The following is a 21,829-nucleotide window of genomic DNA, read 5'->3' as shown; positions in this document are numbered from 1 at the left end:
AATAATTAACTGGCCTTGGAAAGCAATCAAAGTCGGTTAATAGTTCCTTTAATGTTTATACTTTTCTTTGGGGGCAAAACCCCCAACAAATTTTTGAAGAATGTCGGGGATCATATGCTTTCCTTTCCAATGAGCGTTGAGCTCACTACGAATGCTGCCTGAAAGAATCGGGAGCCTTGAGTTCTAGTTTCAGCTAAATCTCTTAACGTGTGGCGTGACCTTGCCCTAGTCAATTGGTATCTCTAGTTCTTCTTTTACTTATGATACTTAATTTTTTTCAAATAAAATATTTTATGGGTAGGTTAATATTATCCTGCATGTCTGAAATGTCTTCCTTTTTGTTAAAAATAACAAATATTTATGGAGCTCTTATTTCATGTCAGGTTCTATGCTAAGTGCATTATATAATATTTATTTGCCTCAGGAAGTTGGGACCATTTTATGAATGAGAGAATGGGGGTTCTGAGAGCCGAAGTCAGTTGATCAAAACTAGTAGACAACTTATACACATGTCTGCCCAACTCCATGCCCATAATGTTAATTAGTGCTGTGTTCCTTAGACTTGGCACATATTTTAAGGGGTTTTTAAATCCATCTTAATTTGGGACATGGTTTACTTTCTATAGGGTGATTTCTTACTTCCATCTTTATACTTTCTATATTTCTGAAACCAGAGGAACTGAAAGAACTTTTGTACTACTGTGTGTTTCATTTATAAATCACCTCAGACTGTTTGGAAGCCCACTTCATTTTTGAAAACCAACGTGCTGGTATAGTTTTCAATTCTTTTCCTTCTCGGCTTACGCTTTCTGTGCTTTCTTTGTGTAAGGACGACAAAAATGGAAACTTTTAATGTTACTGAATGTTAAACATTTGGCTAAAGGAGAGAACTTTGGTTTACGCCTTAGGAGATTCAGGTTTATTTCTGTCTCTAGATATTTATGCTGAGATTTGTGAGAGTAACTCTTAGTACTGTTTTGCCACGTGAAGTTATTAAATATGTGAAGCATTTCACACAAAATCGCTGTGTGTCAGCAGTCATAGTATCTGCAATGGATTGTTGGAACCAGAATTAAGCAAAATAACTTTAGGCTTATTGTTGCTCTGTGTGGACCTACTTAAGATAATTGGAATTGGGGCAGTTCGTTAAATCCTTTTTACGTTATTTGACTTGGCCTTAGCATAATGCCAGTTGAACTTCTGCAGATGTATGTGGTGCATACAAGCAGATAAATGATTATATTTCTGTCTGAATGATCTCAACTGTACTGTATTCATTGATTAGGTCTAAAGTTAGGAATGTTTTGCTCTCTGAGCTGTTCGAGTGAGATAAAAGAATGGGAAGGAAAACTGAATTAGGAAAGAGAACTGATGGAAGAGAAGAGGAAAGAAAGGCTGTTGGAGGAAATGAGGCTAAAAAGAGTCGTTCAGAACCATTCTGAGAACTGAATTATGAGTACACTGTGCACTACTCATAGGCAGCTTCTGAGCGGAGCTCACGATTTTGCCATTTTGAGGGTGCCTTGCTCCTGAACTGGGCCAAGGGCAGCTTAAAGATTTAAGGAAATTGGTTGTGTTTTGTGTTAGAGAGAGGGGGAGGGTCACGGTTGGTCATTTTGGTAAACTCTTTAGCCTTCAGCATCTTCCAAATTTTGGTCATTCAGGCACCACCTTCAACAGCTTTTGCCTTATCCATTTGTTTTTCTTTTAAACTTACTTTTAAACTTAAATGTATTTTAAACAGGAACTTTATGTATCTGTTGAAATCTGGTTTGATATGATAGTTATAGCTTTTCCTAATGTGCACTGAAATAAGTACATGAAGTTAGCATAAAGCCTAGCCACCAGTGTCCACCTAAAATTGCCTTGAGAAATGCTCCTTTCATCTAATTCTAGCTCTTCCCTTGGCAGAGAGGGTACATAGAACGCTGAAGGTAGATGGTTAAAGGGAAACCCCAAACCTGGATATAGGGGCTTTTCAATAAAAACCTAGACAGATTTAAGATGGTAGATGAGAACTAGGTCTCCCTTGGGTTACCAGCCTAAAGACTTTAGTTAAGTTTCATTTATTTTCTTCCTTCTGTTTTTTTGGTAAACTACTGATTGTTTTTTAGGCTACAGTAGTGACTAGGCCTCATGAGTATTTTTCTCTATTTGTTTCCTCGCAGAAACTGTATCTCGAAAATTCTGAACTTGCTTTAGCTTCAAGTAAGGAGGAGTAAGATTTCTCCTTGCTCATTTTAGTGATAAGATCCCCTCTATCACTTCCTAAGCCCAGAAGTTCAGTGTCTGTGGACTGCCTTGTACATGCCAGGCACACACTGCTAACCCCTGTGATGCAAAAAGGAAGCTGTGGTCCCCTCTTTGGAGAGGTCTGGCATAAACAGCTGAAACAGTCCCATGTAATACAGCCATCAGCCAGATGCAGGAGATGTTAACTCTTTGGGTAGATCAGCAAAGGCCTTCATAGCTGCTTGCATGTATGCCGTAAGGAGAGCAGCACAGTTTGTGCCCCTGTGAGTGTCACAGCCTCTTCTCCTCCGTCTTCGTAGATGATCGTTTAGCAGAATTTCTGTGGGTTGTACCCTGACCCACATGTATTCCAACAGGAATGTTTTCAATGTGTGGTAACTCAAGCCTTGCTGCCCTGACACCTCCACATGAATTTGAAGCAATAACTAGGGAACCTTCAGTAACAGTTGGCATATTGAGATGGCATCATTCCCAAAACAACATCTTAATGAGGTCTGTGCTTCAGGAGCAACACTTCTAGTTTAAATATACTCGGGCATGTCCTGTGTAACTGGAAGCCATATGGCAGAAGTGGCTGTGATCACAGCGTGGTTCAGTCCTGCATTGGGAGGGTCTTACTGGAGCAGCTTCTCTAAGCTCAGCGACTCCAGACCTGGGTAGGAGGGTGCTGTACATAAGGCAGGAGAAAGAGAATATAACAAAGCAGGGACTTCTCAGTGATTAAAACTCTGCCTTCCAATGCAGAAGTGTGGGTTTGATCCCTGGTTGGGGAACTAAGATCCCACATGCTGCAGGGTGCAGCCAAAAATTTAAAAATAAAACTTTTTTTTTTCCTTAGAAAAAGAGAAAGTAAGAGAATAAAACATATCAGCCTTAGCCCCTTTTAGGGAATGTATGTATAGAAGAACCCTCCTGCAAGTGCAGGAGACATGAGAGACCAGGTCAATCCCTGGATCGAGAATATCCCCTGGAGGAGGGCACAGCAGGCCGCTTCAATATTCTTGCCTGTAGAGTCCCATGGACAGAGAAGCCTGGTGGGCTACAGTCCATGGGGTCGCAAAGAGTCAGACATGACTGAAGCAACTTAGCATGTACAAAATCTGAGATACAGATTCTAGTCTTCACATAGCTTCCAACCCATCCCTCCATAACCCACGCCACCTGCTTACCCACCTAGAACATGAGCTGCACATTTAAAAACCAGTAGTTCAGAGAAGATTCTCAGTTCTATCTATGTAGAGGTCGGTTAAAGGAGAAACCTCCAAGCTATCCTCACCCTGGATGCCTAAGACCCTCACAGTGCTAATTGCATTGATGGCCCCATCCAGTGGGGATTTAATATATGCAGGCTTTTTTTTTTTTTAATTAGCACACTTGTTCTCTTAAGAGCAGAAAATAAACGCCAGGGTGAGGGTGGTGGGGAGGGAGCTTTCAGAGCGAGCCACGTCTCTTGTGTTACCAGAGACCACAGCCCTCCTCAGTCATAACCACCGAAGACTGTTTCTGTTGGCTAGCTCTCTGACCTTGAAGGGTCCAGCCAGCCGCCTTGAAGATTTGGGTGCTAGACATAATATGGGTAGAGTCCAAGAGTTATTTCTATTTTATATATTTTATGTAGCTTGGCTATATTCACTTTTTATTCCTTAAAAGTTCTGTTCTTGAAGTAAGTCTAAAACAGTTAACACATACACTGCCACTGACTTTTTTATATATAGGCTAACGCACATTCAGAAATATAAAGAATACTAGCGTTTATGGCAGCATCCACAAATGATGCTGTGTTGCATCACTTGGACACAGACCAAGTTAAGAGTATGGGTTGTTCTCCAATGTGTGTTAAACCCTTGGTTTTCTTTCTTCTGAATGTGATGAGGCAGATTTTCCTTGGAAAAATGGTTTGTGTTCAGCTGGGGAGATTGATTTTTTCTCCATCAGTTTCTCCCTCTAATAATTGAAAACTACTGTTCATTATTTACATAAAACTGTCTTTTTCTGGTCTGCTTTCCATAACCTTTCCCCTCTGAAGAATTTTAAGAATTCCCTGACTTGCCTCTGGGGGATTTTATGCCTGCTTTATCCCAGATGTGGGACATAGACCAGGCTGAGGGGTTTCTTTTTTTTAATGTTCCTACTTTGAAAGACATTCTTTGACTAGTGAGCAAAGCTGCCACTGAAGAAAAGGATTTTCAAGAAAGTTAAGCAGTTTAAGAAAATATGTGAGCTTGGTTTAAATGTCTGACTTAACTGAATGACACCAAAATCCCGAGTGCGAAATGAAAAAAGCAGACAGTAGTTTCAAATAATAATGGGAAAATGCACACGTGTTCTTTCAGCCTTTTAAGTCTGGAATTTTATTTTCTGAATGAAGGCATGTCAGTCTCCAGTCCCAGCAGCCCCATGTCTGATCTTGCCTTGCATGCCTGCTGATGTCATCCCAGGGAACGCATGGGCTTAGCAGATGTTTACCCTACTTCTGTTAGTCCTTGTCCCCACCTTCTGCTGACACAAAGAGGATATTCAGCCTTACTCATAATATTTTGTCTGCTCACATTCATATAGATGTATTGATCCTAATCCCTCATTCAGAATGGAGAATGTTAGAAGGAGGGGAAAACTTAAGAGTGCAGGAGGCTGTATTAAGACAGGATTTTCTGATTTTTTTCCTAACGTCCATTCAGATTCCCAGACATTTCACCACCAGCTTTTGGTTATTGTAGCCTTCATAATAATGTCCAAAAATACCATAAAATTGAAACGCTTTTGTGCAATAAAATGTGAGAAGAATGCCAGCTAGGGTTTTTCTTCTCTACTCGAGCAAATATTACACCATTTTCCCAAGTCCAAAGTTCTGTTTTCCACAATGAATATATCTGATGTATCATGTGTAATTAATTACATTATTAGGTTTTAGTTTCTTCCTAGTTCAAATGTTTGTTGCCTTTTTGAAATATCTGAAAATTCTTAAGCTTAATTTTCATAGTATGCAAGATGGCTGCCTACCATATATTTCCTGCTTCAGTGGTCCTCTGGCTGACATAACCTCCTCTCCTTTTTATTCTCCTGTAGGATCTTTCGAAGATGGTTTGGCTGCCTTGGAGATTTGGAGATCTGATGCCACGATGAGGACTCACACACGGGGGGCTCCCAGTGTGTTTTTCATATGTTTGTTTTGCTTTGTGTCAGCCTGCGTCACAGACGAGAATCCAGAAGTCATGATCCCCTTCACCAATGCCAACTACGACAGCCACCCAATGCTGTACTTCTCCAGGGCGGAGGTGGCCGAGCTCCAGCTGAGGGCCGCCAGCTCCCACGAGCACATTGCCGCCCGGCTCACTGAGGCTGTGAACACCATGCTGTCCAGCCCCTTAGAGTACCTCCCTCCTTGGGATCCCAAAGAGTACAGCGCCCGCTGGAATGAGATTTACGGCAACAACTTGGGGGCCTTAGCAATGTTCTGTGTGCTGTATCCTGAGAACATGGAAGCCCGAGATATGGCCAAAGACTACATGGAGAGGATGGCAGCTCAGCCTAGTTGGTAGATTTTTGTCTTTTTCTTCTTACTGTATTAACTCTGTGATTTAAGTAATGAATTCATAGGGAGGTGGAATCTCAGAGGCCAGATTTTCATATACTCTGTGTGTGTGTGTGTGTGATTGAAGGGGAAAGATTGCTTGTTATTTGTGTTGTCAGTGGCTTATGAATGGTCTCTAGTTGCAAAGATCTAGTAACTTCCATGTTTAAAGTTAGAAGAAAAATATTTATAGATACAGTCTAACCAAAGAAAAAATAATTTGCTGCCTTGAGTAAATAGTATCATCTTGATTGTTGAGATTTCTTTCCCCCTTGTTTAACACACTTGTATTACTATCATCAGATCTTAGGTTCTGACTGACCCCCAAGTAGTTAAAACCTTTTGCCAGCAAGAGATTTCCTCCAATTAAGATTTCTTTCCATTTTAGGACAATTAGGAGCTTGAAGAGCTAAAAGTAAATGTGATAGGATTAACTGGCAATTTATAAACAAGATCTTATCCAATAACCAGCAAATTGCCCAAACCTGTATGAAAACCAAAGTTGTAGTATAATTATGTGAGGAATTCTAATTATGTAATAATTTACTTTCAGAAGTTCAAAATTTGAGTACAAACTTCCTGTCACTTCTTGATTAGCTTAAATTTATTTGTTTATAATTAATGTGCCTCCCTGATTCCAGAAGGTATGGGATGAATTAATTAGAGATTCTGTGTGTATTCTTATTTAAACTGTGTTTTAATACATAGTCATGGACCAATTATATTAAAACAATTGCAAACTATATGAAATATCCTTTTAAAATTATTAGGCTGTTAATTGTCCTAAGGTTAGAAAGAGCTCATTTTTAAATGATTAGAAAAATCAGTGAATGCATTTAATGTTGTGGTGAGTTACATCTCACATATCATAGGGGTGAAGAATGGTAGCTTGCAAGCTTCCTGAATTCCGCCAATACAATAAATAAATGTAATTCTTCCTAAATTTCTGCAATATTATAAAGAATGTTGTTTGCTTATAGAGTTTGAAGGATTTCCTGAAATTTCTTACTGAAAAAGATTATAGAAGCATTGGTATTACATTCATATCAGAGCTTATTTTTAAGGCTTATTGTTAGGTATGTATAATCATTTTGAAGCTTACAATATTTTAGATTGAAAAGAAACTTTTTATTTGGATTGTTTCAAAGCTGAGCCATATATGCCATAGTTTCTGTTCTTGATTAACTCATTCTATTCCTGACTCCAAGAAAGAACATAAAAGATGTATGACTTCAGTTTTTATTTGCCAACCATACAGTAAAGCTTGGAAAAAATTTTTAAATAATAAAAAAAATGATGTATGCAAATTGGATATTTGAACTATAAAGTTCTGTTAGCAGATATCACAGTTACTTGACATTGTACAGTTAGTTAAAAATGGCAGCCATATTTATAGTATTTGAGGAAAAAAATCTTTGTTGTCTATAAAGGTAAAGTCCTTTTTGTTTTAGATAGATAAGTGAAATCTGACAGATTAAGATACTGATAGAAATGTTCCAAAGAGCCATTCTGGAACATTAATTTCACCTCATGAAAGAGTAGGTAACTGGGAAGTACCAGTTTAAAATGGAGACTTTATCAGGATAAATACAATCACATTAAGAGGCTTGCACAAGACCTGTGCAATTTTATTATAATAAAAACCATTCAGGCATGTAAACACCACCTTAAATGCTGTCATTAGAAAGGATTAAAAGGAGGAAAATAAAACTTAAAAATGATCATTTTCGTAGTTTCTGCAGGTTCAGAATTACTGGTTGATGGAGATGTGTAGAAATATACTAGAGGACTGGTACTTTTTTTGAGGCAGTATTGATATAAAACAGGTATAACTCTATGCCATTATCCAGTAACCCAAAAGCCAGTCTGTGATTTAATAGAGCTGAACAGTTGAGTTCTTTCTCTTGACCTCCTGGTAGATGAAGGTCAGAAATTGAGAATTTACCTTTATATCTGCTGTGTATTTCCTAAGTTATCCTAGCATAAAAAGTCAAGCTACTAGAATATTTTTATCTTGGGAAGAACTGTTACTCGGTGGTACTTTTAAATGATTTTATGGAAATTACTAGTTTTAAGAGCAATCGCACCCAATCCCTAGACTCTTAAATTTTTAATAAATTGTAGTTGAATATAATCAGTCCCTTTTTGAAACTTAAAATACTGTTGAATGTTTTCGTAGTTCAACTATCCATATTTAAATCAACTAAATCGTACGCTCCTATTATGCCCAGAGAAAGTATTGTAGGTATTGTCACTGTCTTAGGATATAGTTCACCTATATTTGGTTTCAGGGGAAAATAAAAGACTTTTATTTATAAAAGAGATCAATATTTAATACTATTTAATTTTTAAAAATCTTCCTACAATGGCTTCATTGAGCTTAATACATTTGCCATATTCCATGAAGATCCTTCCTACTCTATAAAAACCAATGAGTAAATTGTGTCCATTCACTTGTTCAATTAATAAACATTAACAAACATTTATTGAGCATCTGTTGCATGTCATGTACCATATAGATGCTGGGGATTCAATGATGAAAAAAAAATAGCTCTGTACATTTAAAATTTGCACCGAGCATAAGGGCTGCAAACACTGGGTATCTGAAACCTAAGCTAGGACTATATTCTCTGCTCAGAATTAAGTGTAAGGATCACTTAATGGGGTGGGGGGGCAGTGGTCACTAGTTTTTATTCATGAATTACTTAAAGATTTGAGGAATAAAGTGATAACGTAAAATACTTATTAGCACAGTTCCTGTCACATAGTAAGCCTTCTATAAATAAGAATGACAATGATAATTATTGTTACTGGTATTTACTTAGTATTTAGATCTTGTTTAGTTTATAATTTGGTGTATGTAGGCTGTAAGGAAATAGTATTTGTTTGGGATTTATTTGGAGACTTTGCTTATCTTTGTTCAAATTGCTCTCAAAACTAGAACATCTGTTTAACGTATAATATGTTCCTTTTGGCATTATTCCATTAAAACTTTCAGTGTTGCTCCCTTGGGCCCTTTTTGTTAGCAGATAAGAATCTGATGGTAGCACCAATTGTGACGGCTTAGGGGAAAGGAACAATGATGTGTCTTTTGTCTGGTATTAAAAAGAAGTACATCTGACATATATATGCATACAGATTTATTAATGTAATTCATTTAATTTGAATATTTTTTAAGTAAAGTCACAGCTGTAGATTTACTTATTTAACAGTCTAAGGCCATTGGAAAAGTTAAATGGAAAATATTATCTAGCTATATACTGATCTTATTATGTGTTCATCTGATAAAAGTAGAAAGGGATCTCATAGATTGATAATGATGTTGGTGATTAAAAAATAACCACATGCAGTACTATCATCTTTTAACATTATAATTTTGTGTGTCAGTGAGTACGCAAAGATGAGACGTGTCTATGTCCTGTATCTGCTTTTGTGGAGATGTCCACATTCTCTTTCAGAAGCTCTCTCTGCTTTGTTCTTCTACCTTTTGTTAAGGTCATGCATTCTTCATAGCATTCTCCGTAACAGTAAAAGTAACAAGGTAATTGAATTGTTCTTAACTTGGTTGTAAAAATCAAATTTTTAAAGATGTTACTTTAACCTATATATAAAATGGCACATCATTTTCAGCATCACCAATAATGTCTTTGACCTTTAAATTAAGCCTTTTTTCCTCTATAGATCTCCTCTTCCAAATGAGAGCTAGGATTTGGGTTATAGTTGTCCCTGTGTTATATAAAAGAGTGATTAGAACTTCATTATACAACTGCTTTAAGAATAATGTGCTGAGATCATAAATCTAGACCTGGTAACAATAGAAAATGTGTTCTATTACAGTTAAAGTCATTTCTTTTTTTTTATATCATCTAATCACCAGAGCAAGTTCTATATATGTCAGTTGGCATATGGGGAAATTCTCTTTTATAAATGGTTGATTTCTGCATTCAATCCTTACCTAATTAAAAAAGGAACACTGTTGGATGGCAAAAAGTGAAAAATTTTCCATCAGTTTTTTTTCCTCAAGAACTTAAAGGTGAGAAAATAATAAAAACAGGTCTTGTCAAGATTTAAGGTATTTCTAAAGAGTCAGTTTTTGAAGTTTTGGAATAAGCACATATTGCTCAGTTTTCCTAAAATTTTCATGTGTATGTATATTTTTGTTTACTTATCTTTACTTTTTTCTACTGTACCTTTCTTCCCAAAGATTAAGGAAACAAAATATAATACTCAAATAAGAGCTAGCTAAGAAACAAAAGAGGAAGGGAAAAGATTAAGAGTATCAGCTGGACTAGCAAGGAAGCAGTTGCTGAAATGCATCTTATGTCCGATGGGTGAATGGGCCACAGGTGGGCCCTAAATTCTTTTAAAAGTAAAGAAAGTAGGTTCAGTTAGTTTTGAAGTATAGTGTCCATGGGATTGAAAACAGATCAGATACTCCAACTACTACTCTTGACTCAAGGATCAGAAAGAAAGTTCTCCTGAAATTTTCATGAAGAACTCTCATGGTGGTTTCATGCACATCCTTCCAGAGCATGTGTGATGAATTGCACAGTGTTGTCTTTTTTATACTATACTAGACTAGACTGAGGTCAGGACTGGATCTGTTTTGCTCATACATACCTCTGTCATCTCCTAACAGTATCAGGTCTGTTTTTGCCCAATGAATGAATGCTCTAGTATCCTTGGATGAAGGTTCTTCAAAGTGAAATTGACTAAAACTAGAGTGGAGGTAGAGGGGAATGGACATATGGTTTAGTCCCAGGCTACTCTACTTTTCTTTCCTAGTCTAGCTTAGTCCTTCAGTAGAATTTTGCTCCTGCAGAAAAGTGAGATGATGTATACCTGTCAGGTGGCCTCTCTATACATTGTGTGTCTCAGCTGAGCTTATGATAGATGCGTTCTCTGAGCTTGGTATTTCACTACTCTGCCTGTTCTTACAGTAATCTTCTATACCTAAAAACAAACAAAAAACTCACTTAAATGATCATCGGAAATCACGCCACACCTGAGTCACTTAAGAAAGATATAGATAAGTTGACCATATCGCACCTACTGTGAAGAAATGAATGCATTGAATAGAGAGTTAAAATAGAATTGTAACAAAAGATTTGTTGTTCAAGCTCTACTGACAGCATATAGTTATCCCATGTGCATTTCTGAGCAACGGGCTTTTCAAGGCTTTTGTCTAAACATTGTAAAGCCTGGGGAAGGGGTCAAGCATAGCAGTCCTCGGATGCAGAGCTGCACTTGTGTCTTGACTCTATTTTATTAGCCTTTAGCAGGTTTGTGTTTTTTTTTTAACGTCTATAAAACCCCAGTGTCTTTGTCTTTAAAATGTGGATTGATTCTTCCCATGCAAGCAATGTTGTTCCAAGGGTTAAATGAGATAATGCATGTAAAGCTCTTAGCATTATGTGCCTGATACATATTTTACTAAAAAGTTTATTTTTACTATATAGAAATAGATATGATCATGTAGCTTTATTCTTGATACACAGGACTTCATTTTACCTGCTCACTCTGGAGTTGTGTTTTTGAGAAGTACTCATTTTGCATCATTTTCTTCCCTTTTTTATAGTATTTTTGCTTACTTATCATCAGAAAATAAATCACAGAGGAAAGAAATTACTTCACTCTTGCACGGGTGCCAGTTAGCTACAAGAATTTAGAACTGGTGAGGGAAACAAAGGAAGTTGAACTTTTGGACAGAGGAGTAATTATCATTTTATTTGCAACAGACAGTGTATTAAATTCCTTGCTTGTGCAATGCAAACTTCTGGAGAGTGACATCTGAGGGCCCGTTTGCAAAATAAAATACAAAAAAATAATAAAGTAAAAAAATGCCCTTGGCATATCATAGTGAACCAATCAGTTTTATTCCTGTATGTTCCACAATGAAGGGTGAGCACGTCAATCAGCATGGTGTGCTGGGCTTCAAATGCAGTTCCCTACAGCTGTCTCTCAGGCTTTTTACTTCTCTAAGTTGCACAGTAAAGCTGGGGCTCGAAGTAGGGGAGGATGTAGAGCCACAGCACCCTAAGTAAAAAGATCGGGTTTTCCTCTCATGACCTTACAGTGGTGAAGACCTGGAGGCGTAGCCCATAGTGCACCTGGAATCCATTCAAGGAAACAAATCCAGTGGACTCAACTGCAGGGGTCTATATTAACCCAGCCCCCAAGTCCCCTCGGAGAAGGCAGTGGCAACCCACTCCGGTACCCTTGCCTGGAAAATCCCATGGATGGAGGAGCCTGGTGGGCTGCAGTCCATGGGGTCGCTAGGAGTCGGACACGACTGAGCGACTTCACTTTCACTTTCATGCATTGGAGAAGGAAATGGCAACCCACTCCAGTGTTCTTGCCTGGAGAATCCCAGGGACGGGGGAGCCTGGTGGGCTGCCGTCTCGGGTTGCACAGAGTCGGACACAACTAAAGCAACTTAGCAGCAGCAGCAGCAGCCAGGTCCCCTGGCTCTTTCTCCTTCATGCTTTCCCTCCCTTCTGCCGTTCCTCCTCTTTCCCCTTCTGCCTCTCTTTTTCTCTCTGTTCCATTCATTCAGTGATCTAAAGAAAGACACTGCTTTTACCCTGCTATAAATCCTTGCAAACAGAAGTCTAAAACTGATGACAAGTCTTTTTATGATGATCAGATTCTTTAATATTTACAGAAACACGTTTTAGGAACCTGGCCATTGGGAATTCCCTTCCAGTAGCATTTAATAAACAGGTTTTTGCCAGCATCATTCCAGGTGAGGGCAGTGGGCGAGGACTGGTGTTGTGAGACCTGTGGCAGGAGGAAGCAGTGAGGAATTGCTCAGGGAGGGGCCAAATCAGGTGTTAAGGTTAGCTGAGCATCTCAGTGCTGGTTTTCATACGCAACAAGGAGACTCTTCTCCATTCAGATGAAGTGAGGTTAAAATAGCTTAATAATGCTTCTTCCTAACAACAAATGTGAGACATTTTATATCATCTCTGTTGTTGTTTTTCAACTGCTAAGTCGTGTCTGACTCTTTGGGTCCCATGAACTGCAGCATGCCAGGCTTCCCTGTCCTTCACTATCTCCTGGAGTTTGCTCAGACTCATGTCCACTGAGTCGATGATTCCATTCAACCATCTTATCCTTTGTCTCTCCCTTCTTCTCTTGCCCTCAATCTTTCCCAGCATCAGGGTCTTTTCCAGTGAGCCAGCTCTTAGCATCAGGCAGCCAAAGTATTGGAGCTTCAGCTTCAGTATCAGTCCTTCCAATGAATATTCAGGATTGATTTCCTTTAGGATTGACTGGTTTGATCTCCTTGCTGTTGAAGGGACTCTCAAGAGTCTTCTCCAAGCACCACAGTTTGAAAGCATCAATTCTTTGGCACTCAGCCTTCTTATGGCCCAGCTCTCACATCTGTACATGACTACTGAAAAAACCATATTTTTGACTATATGGACCTTTGTCAGTAAAGTGATGTCTCTGCTTTTTAATATGCTGTCTAGGTTGGTCATAGCTTTTCTTGCAAGGAGCAAGCATCTTTTAATTTCATGGCTGCAGTCATAGTCTACAGTGATCTTGGAGCCTGAGAAAAGAAAATCTGTCCCTGTTTCCACTTTTTCCCCATCTATTTTCCATGAGGTGATGGGATCAGATGCCATGATCTTAGTTTTTTGAATGTTGAGTTTTAAGCCAGTTTTTTTACTCTCTTCTTTTCACCCTCATTAAGAGGCTCTTTAGTTCCTCTTTGCTTTCTGCTGTTAAGAGTGGTATCATCTGCATATCTGAGGTTGTTATTTCTCCTGGCAATCTTGATTTCAGCTTGTGATTCATGCAGCCCGGCATTTCACATGATGTGCTCTGCACGTAATTTAAATAAGCAGGGTGACAATATACAGCCTTGACGCACGTCTTTCCCAATCTTGAACCAGTCCGTTGTTCCATGTCCCGTTCTAACTTTTGCTTCCTGTCCTGCATGCGTGCGTGCTAAGTCGCTTTAGTTGTATCCAAATCTTTGCAACCCCATGGGCTGCAGCCCACTCAGCTCCTCTGTCCATGGGATATTCCAGGCAAGAATACTGAAGTGGGTTGCCATGCCCTGCTCCACAGGATCTTCCTGACCCAGGGATCAAACCCAGGTGTCCTGCATTGCAGGCAGATTCTTTACCACTGAGCCACTGGGGGGGCCCTTTGTGTCTCGCATACACCTCTGCACATAGCCAGTTGGAAAGAAATCCTGAGTTAGTTTTCCTGTGGGATCTGTCTGTTGTTTGAGTGTAACCTTCAGTATTGGTGCAACCCTCAACTGTCTCCATGATGAGTCACGCTCTCTCCTACCCCCTGCTCTTTTAGTGTCACTTGTTGCTTTTTTAATAAAAAAAAGTCACCGTGGGCTTTTAGAGTTGTCCTAGGGAGCTGTGCTTAAGGCCAGAGGAATCCTCATCCTTCTTCTGAAGGGCTTCTAAAGCTGCGCTGCTCACCCCATATGTACAACAAAGATGCAGATGTGGCAAGTTCCACACCATCTTTACAATCTGGCTCTCACATTGACCTAATATTAAAACTTGCCAAGTATGTTGTTTTAATTTTATGCATTCCTTGCCCTGTATCTTGAGAGATTTGAGTTAGCAAGTGCTACATATATACATATATACGTATATGTATATTTATTCTATTATTAAGTGAAATAGTTAGTACTAGTACCACTTAAGATGTAGGGCCTTGCTGACGTTAAGTTCTCACTAACAGTGTGTGAAGAGATATTTATAACTACTAGAGAATAGCAGTAACATGAGTATGTCTGTGCAGTCTTCGATAAAGCTGGCTGGTTCTTTTACCATAGTTATCTTCAGAATGGCTCTTTCCTTCTTCATCTTCTGCTGTATCTGTCAAGAGAGCATGTTTTAGCTGTGTTTAACACAATCTCTTTCCGCCATCCTTCCTTTTTCATTGCAGTGTCAACATGCTGGTTTTGGATAGCAGGAGAAACCATAATCAGGAGACAGATCATTACGCTTCTCACGTAAGCCTGCAGTTTAGAAGCTTTGTGTGTGGATGGCTTTGAGGAGAGGAATCAGGCGGAAGGGAACTAGATGGAAGCTTAGGGAGGAAGTGAAGATCACAGCTAAGCCAGAGAGAATAGGAACAAGAAGGAATGAATTTAAGGGACATTTAAGACAGAGAATCTACAAAGAGATTGATTGGATATGGGACACTGTTTCTCAAACTATGGTTCCTTCATCAGAATCATACAGGTGTTCTTAAAAACAGAGCTTCCCGGAACTGGCCCATATTCAGGGAAACACGATCATTTGGAGTAGGCCAAAAGACTTTTCCTTTTAACAAGTTCCCCCTATGGTTCTAAGGCACCTAAAAATTAAATAGTGAAGGGAAGGGAGGTAGAAAGCTTGGGACTTGGTTTTTGTCTTGGGCAAATGGGTGCACAGTGATGCAGACAGGAGATGGAGTGTAGAGTGGGTGTGTGGGAGAGAAAAGATAGTTTGCTTTTAAAAATATATATTTATTAATTTTTTGGCTGCACCGGGTCCTCATTGCCACGTGCATGCTTTTCTCTGGTTGTGGCGAGTGGGGGCTGCTCTCCAGATGTGGTGCTGGGCTGCTCACTGCACTGGCTTCTCTTGTGAAGCACAGGTCCTAAGGGGCGCCGGACTCAGTAGTTGTGGTGCATGGGCTTAGTAGCTGTGGTGCTTAGACTCAGTTGCTCCTCGGCACGTGGGATCTTCCCAGACCAAGGATCAAACCCGTGTCCCCCGCATTGGCAGCCAGATTCCCAACCACTGAACTACCAGGGAAGTCCCTAGTTCACTTTTTTGCATGACTTTTCTCTCCACTTTAATGGTCTCACTTTGTTGGTATCACCAACTGTGTGGAGAGATGAATTTCAAAGCCCTCTGTCCCTGGAATCATTACAAGTGCTCATAGATTGTCTTGGCAAATACTTTGGTATCTATTTATTAGTATAATTTTAAGGACTTCCTGGCCATATCCGTTCATTTTTACACATTCATCACCTACCACTTTCTCTGTTCTGTGGCTGCCACACTCCTTACCTCTAGCTGTTTTTCTCCTTCCTCCCCTTTATTCAGTGCTTCACTCTCACTACTCTGAATACATCTTGCTGGTGGTGGTGGTGGTGTCACTGTTGGATATGGGTGAGCTCTTCAGGAAGAATTATCTTTAGGCGGTTAAAAAAGATCATCTTGTCATCATTCCTGTAAAACATGCCCCCATCCAGAGCTTTCGGATTCTTGAAATCTTTTTATTTCCTAGACGGCTGTGATTTTAGTGTTTTAAGCTTTTCACGGGCAGGCATTGATGTGCATCCTCAGGGATTCACTGGGCCATGTGTACTGACAGTTTCAACTCTGCCTCAGTCTGGGTGGTAACAAGTTTACAGACCAGCCCTGAGCTGAGCTTTCTGCCTGCAGGGATCCAGACTCATCACTCCTTTCCTTCCTCCTTTACCCCAACTCGATGTAGACGTCAGGATCCTATTTAACTTCTCCTTCTTCCATAACATTTTCTCTAGCCCCTTATCCATCTCAATTCTCATAGGTATTATTTTTCATGTGACTTGTTGATTTTACAGTAGTAACAGGGTTTCTTACCTCGTTCTCTGATGAGGAGTGTGTGTCTTCAAGATGCAGCTTAAAGAAACTTCTTCGTAAAAATCTTTTAAACTCCAGTTTCTACCCTGCCCTGGCCAGTGTAATTCAGGTGTGCGAAGGAACCCCTGCAGAACTCTTACAGGCTGTTTCGCCTACACTGTCATTGTATGGATTCTACCGTGTGTTTGCCTCTGGCACGTAAGCTTATTGAGAGCAGCACCATCATCGTGTTTTACTTCTGTCCCGAGAGTTGAACATGCTGTAGGGGCCACAGGCACACTAATAATAAATGGAATGAATGAATAATCATATTTTGATGAGTAGTCTAGGCTTGCCATGAGCAGGAGTCCAAGATCAGTTTCAAATCTGATTTGGTGCCTTGTGCACTGTGGATGGTCATACTTACTTGGCCTCACTCTCACTCTGAGGACCTGCCTGCTGTTCATCTGTAATCAGAGGTGTTGCACCTTTGGCCTACTCAGAGGCTGGTAGTGGGTATGTCAGGATGTGACATCTCTGTGTCTAGTTCCCCAGGGAGTCTCAGATTCCCTGCTCTTTGAAGCACTTCTCCTTCACCTGGTATTCTCTCCTGCCTAATCTCTTGAACTTTGGTGTCCATCATCTTAACTTCCACATAATATTCATGGGTACTCCTGGTCAGGTAACCCCAATCGAATTTTGTTTTTATTTTAAAGCCACCTGCTTCAGTATTTGGAATGAATGGCAGTGATGTTAGGTGGTGGGAGTGATACTTTATTAGAATTAAGATCAAGGACCGTGGAGTCAGACTTCCATGTTCTAATCCCATTTGTGAACCATATGACATGGAACATGTTACTTGACTCAGTTTCCTCATCTATAAATTGGTGATAAACATTATATAATACTTACCTCGTAGTGTTTAGAGGGTTAAATGAATTAATGAAACAGTAACTGGCATAAGGTGTTAGGTATTATTTTTATCTTTATTGCTTTGCTTTTATTTTGTGTTCTTATACTTTGATGTCAGTAAAGGTAGTTTTCATTTATAAACAAATATATGCATATAATTCATTTTATGGAAGGGTATTGTGTACTTACTCTGTTCTAGATGTTGTACCTAGGTATTGGGACATAAAAATTTGACACAAGTTATACATCTTGCCTAGAGTTGTTGATCTAAGGAAAATATGAACTAATAGACAATATTAAAGCAGATGATAAGGCTGTGATTGAGAAAGTACAGTGTGCAGTGGAAGACAGAGAGGTAATTAATACTTCAGCATGCCCAGCATTGGAGCATTGGGAAGGCTTTCCCTCCAGGAGCCTGAAGGACAAATAGGAATCAGCCAGCCACCCTTATGGCAGAAACTGAAGAGGAACTAAAGAGCCTCTTAATGAAAGTGAAAGAGGAGAGTGAAAAAGTTGGCTTAAAGCTCAACATTCAGAAAATGAAGATCATGGCATCCGGTCCCATCAGTTCATGGGAAATAGATGGGGAAACAGTGAAAACAGTGTCAGACTTTATTTTTGGGGGCTCCAAAATCACTGCAGATGGTGATTGCAGCCATGAAATTAAAAGACGCTTACTCCTTGGAAGGAAAGTTATGACCAACCTAGATAGTGTATTCAAAAGCAGAGACATTGCCAGCAAAGGTCTGTCTAGTCAAGGCTATGGTTTTTCCTGTGGTCATATATGGATGTAAGAGTTGGACTATAAAGAAAGCTGAGTGCTGAAGAATTGATGCTTTTGAACTGTGATGTTGGAGAAGACTCTTGAGAGTCCCTTGGACTGCAAGGAGATCCAACCAGTCCATTCTAAAGGAGATCAGTCCTGTATATTCATTGGAATGACTGATGCTGAAACTGAAACTTTAGTACTTTGGCCACCTCATGCGAAGAGTTGACTCATTGGAAAAGACTCTTACGCTGGGAGGGATTGGGGGCAGGAGGAGAAGGGGACGACAGAGGATGAGATGGCTGGATAGCATCACCGACTCAATGGACGTGAGTTTGAGTGAACTCTAGGAGTTGGTGATGGACAGGGAGGCCTGGCGTGCTGTGATTCATGGGGTTACAAAGAGTCGGACTCAACTGAACTGAACTGAACTGAAGTGAAAGGGAAAGAGCATGTTTCAAAGTTCTAAGCAGAAGTAACTGATGTTCAGAGACCGTGACATAAGGAAGCAGAGTGCTTTTGAGGAACTGAAAATTTAACGTAGGGTGGAGATAAACAAGCATCGAAGCTTAAGTGGACAGCCAGATGCTGCAAGACCTTGTCCACCCTGTGAAGAAGTTTGGACTTTTTCTTATAAGAACTGTGAGGCCACTGAAGGGTTTTGACAGGGTAACAACGTGGTCAGATCTGTGTGTGTGTGTGTGTGTGTGTGTGTGTGTGTGTGTGTGTGTGTGTGACTTTTTCATTGTAAAATAAAAGTAGAACAGCATAGGAACAAATGTGTGGCTTAGTAAAGTATTTTAAAGGCTACGCCCTGGTAACCACAGCCCGGCTCCAGAAATAGAACTTTGCCAGCCACCCTTGGAAGCCCCTGGTTGGCCCCCTAGTCACAGCTCCCTCTGCCTCCTACAGAGACGCCCGTGACTTCCAGGGTCATCAATCACGTCCTGTGTTTCTTTATAGTTCATTCAAGTGTGCATCCCTAGGCATAAGTTTAGTCTTGCTCATTTTAAAAAATGTTTTTTAAGTCTTTATCTGCAGTTTCCCCTCCATCCCTTTATTTTTGTTACAATTTATCTGTGGAAGAACTTGGACCCTTTGACCTGTTCAGCGTCCTGCAGTCTGGATGTTGATTGCAGCCTCAAGGTGCAGTGTAGTGAGTTCCTCCACCCTTGGTGTTTCCTAGAAGCTGACAGCTATCACTTTAACGCAAGCGTAGGTGGTGGCTGTTCTCTCATCAGGAGACACAAACAGGCTGCCAGTTTCTCCATGTGAAGGACTTGTGTGGTAGGAAGAATCTCTGATCACATGGGAAGAGTAGATTGCAGAGGTCAAACCAGGAAGGCAGTCTGGTTAGGCCTATAGTGTTTATCCAGATGACAGCCTGGATTAGGGGTTCTGAGAAGGGAAAGAAATGATGGGTTCCAGAAAGGTCTAAGGCTTCGCATGTATGTGCTGTGTGTGCTAAGTTGCTTCAGTCATGTCTGACTCTTTGTGACCCTATGGATGGTAGCACACCAGGCTCCTCTGTCCAGGGTATTCTCCAGGCAAGAATACTGGAGTGGGTTGCTGTGCCCTCCTCCAGGGGATCTTCCCGACCCAGGGATCAAACCCATATCTCTTGCGTCTCCTGCATTGGCAGGCAGGTTCTTTACCACTAGTGCCACCTGGGAAGCCCCTTAGCATGTATGAGACTTGACAATTATATTTGAGGACAAGAAGGACAAGAAACGTTGTGTATGGGATGCTGAGAGGATGGTGGGACCTTTCAGTGAGATAGCAACACTTGGAACTCTTGGAGAATACTAATAGAGGGTTTGGTTTGGGATCAGCAAAGTTTGAAGAGCCTATGGGCCCAAGGGGAGATGTTGAGTTCATGTCTCTCCAGCATTATTTTTAGCTGCCTCCTGTTTGCTGGAAGTATACTGTGACTTTAAAAAATGTCATTAGGGAAAGAAAAATGATTTTATCCAATAAAAAATTTGCCTCTAAATACAGCGGACTTAGTTTCTGTTGATGATAGGAAAGTTCAGAGCAGGTCAGATTTAATTAAAGTAGGCCTACCACAATAAATAAGTGAATAACAACAAGAAGAATGAGAAGGCAAGATAACGTGCTAAAAGAACATTACAGCCACTTGGGTGTCCTCAAATCACTTTCTGGATGTGAAGCCAAGATGAGACATCATGCAGGCGGCACTCCAGGAGGGAAGTGTCCACTTGAGTGAATCATGCTATTTTTCTGACGTTGAGGGGAGAAAAAGAAAAAAAGATTCTTGATGAGGTATGGATGGCAATTTGGGCTTCTAACAATTTAATGTGCAGCTTTTAGTTTGCTTCAGGGAATTCACTCTTCTTAGAAAAAATCTAGGGAAAGGGAGAGATGAGAATAAATCCACACATATTGCTTAAATTTTATATCAACTTTAATATCTTCCCACCCTAGACTTTGAGCCTTTATTTTGAAAAACCATATGAAGTTTACTATTTTACTTTCTTTGGAGAACCTGTTGACATGGGAGAGATTTGACACTATTATTAAAGCCAGTTTGAATCTTCCACTCTTTGCTTTTCTGTCATAGCCTATTGCTTGGTTAAAGCAGATGTGGTTACATTCAGCCTTTGTGGAGGCTAATGGGTTAATGTGCCCAGTTGTTTCTGACCGTGTGGCCCCATGGACTGGAGCTCACCAGGCCACTCGGTCTATGGGATTTTACAAGCAAGAATACTGGAGTGGGTTGCCATTTCACTTTTATTTTCAGTATAACAAATAACTCTGGATAACCCTGGATCTAAAACTTGGGGGTGTGTTTAGTGCCCATGGCATGTTGAAATGGCTTACAAGTTTGGCTCATTATTTAATCTAAATTTACTTTACCCATTAATTCTGTTTTATGGCAAATAGCACATCTTCCAAATTTTTTATGATTCACAAAGAAAAATCCTAAACGGGCTTTTTCCACTTTGTTGCCAGATGACTTTTTAAGAAGGACTCTTTAAAATTGTGTCCCCGGGACAAGAATAAGATAAACATTATTGGACAGGGTGCTGTTCATAAGTATTATTTCATTATCTCTCTTAAAAATAAATGACTTCAACTCCAAACAGATTGTTTGAGGGGATGAGAAATGTTTTTTGTTGTTGTTGTTTTTCTACATGGTCACAAATTATTTTTCGTTCTTGAATTGACTGTGTGGACCCATTTGCTGTTTTACACCTGCCTCCATTGTACCATCTTCGGCCCTCTTTGAACATTCTGAGCTTCTCTGGTGGTCTGGGTTCCTTCCCAGTGAACTCTCAGTGGGTTTTCCCATTTGGCTAACTCCAGATCTCTGCTGGAAAGTGCTCGGGGCAACCTGCCCTGGACCTGGATCCGAGCACAGAAGCCAGCCCTGAGCCTGGGTCCTCTCTGCCTACAGGATGCATCTGACGTGGCACATTTATCCTCTAAGACAGTGACTTTCAAACCTTTTTTGACTCTGACCTGCAGTAAGAAGGAAAATTGACATCATAACCCAGTATACACATAACTCTTCATATGTAAATGTGTAAGTAGAACCAGGCTTTGCATTTAAGTTATGCTCTACACTCTATTTTCTATTCCATGCCATTAAATTCCACTAAAAATATGCTGGTCACAGCCCCTTATATTCATTCTGCAGTTTATTAATAGCTTGTGATTTATATTTTGAAATCTCCTTCTAACATTCTGATAGACACATTCCCTTTCAGAGAATCCCTTCTTAGTATC

At 40.0% G+C, this 21,829-nt stretch overlaps 1 protein-coding gene across 1 annotated transcript in view; it reads left to right on the top strand.

Moving 5' to 3' along the window:
- Positions 1 to 21,829, top strand: part of DSE (dermatan sulfate epimerase) — a 72,662-nt gene that overhangs the window by 22,074 nt on the left and 28,759 nt on the right. The window contains exon 2 of the mRNA XM_052645925.1: positions 5,320 to 5,788. Within this exon, the coding sequence (XP_052501885.1) occupies positions 5,373 to 5,788 (416 nt within the window). The 5' untranslated portion in view covers positions 5,320 to 5,372. The remainder of the gene's footprint in view (positions 1 to 5,319; positions 5,789 to 21,829) is intronic.

Source organism: Budorcas taxicolor, chromosome 9, assembly GCF_023091745.1.
Source record: "Budorcas taxicolor isolate Tak-1 chromosome 9, Takin1.1, whole genome shotgun sequence".
NCBI lineage: Eukaryota > Metazoa > Chordata > Mammalia > Artiodactyla > Bovidae > Budorcas > Budorcas taxicolor.
The sequence above is the reverse complement of the archived record's forward strand: the minus strand, read 5'-3'. Positions and strand labels throughout refer to the sequence as shown.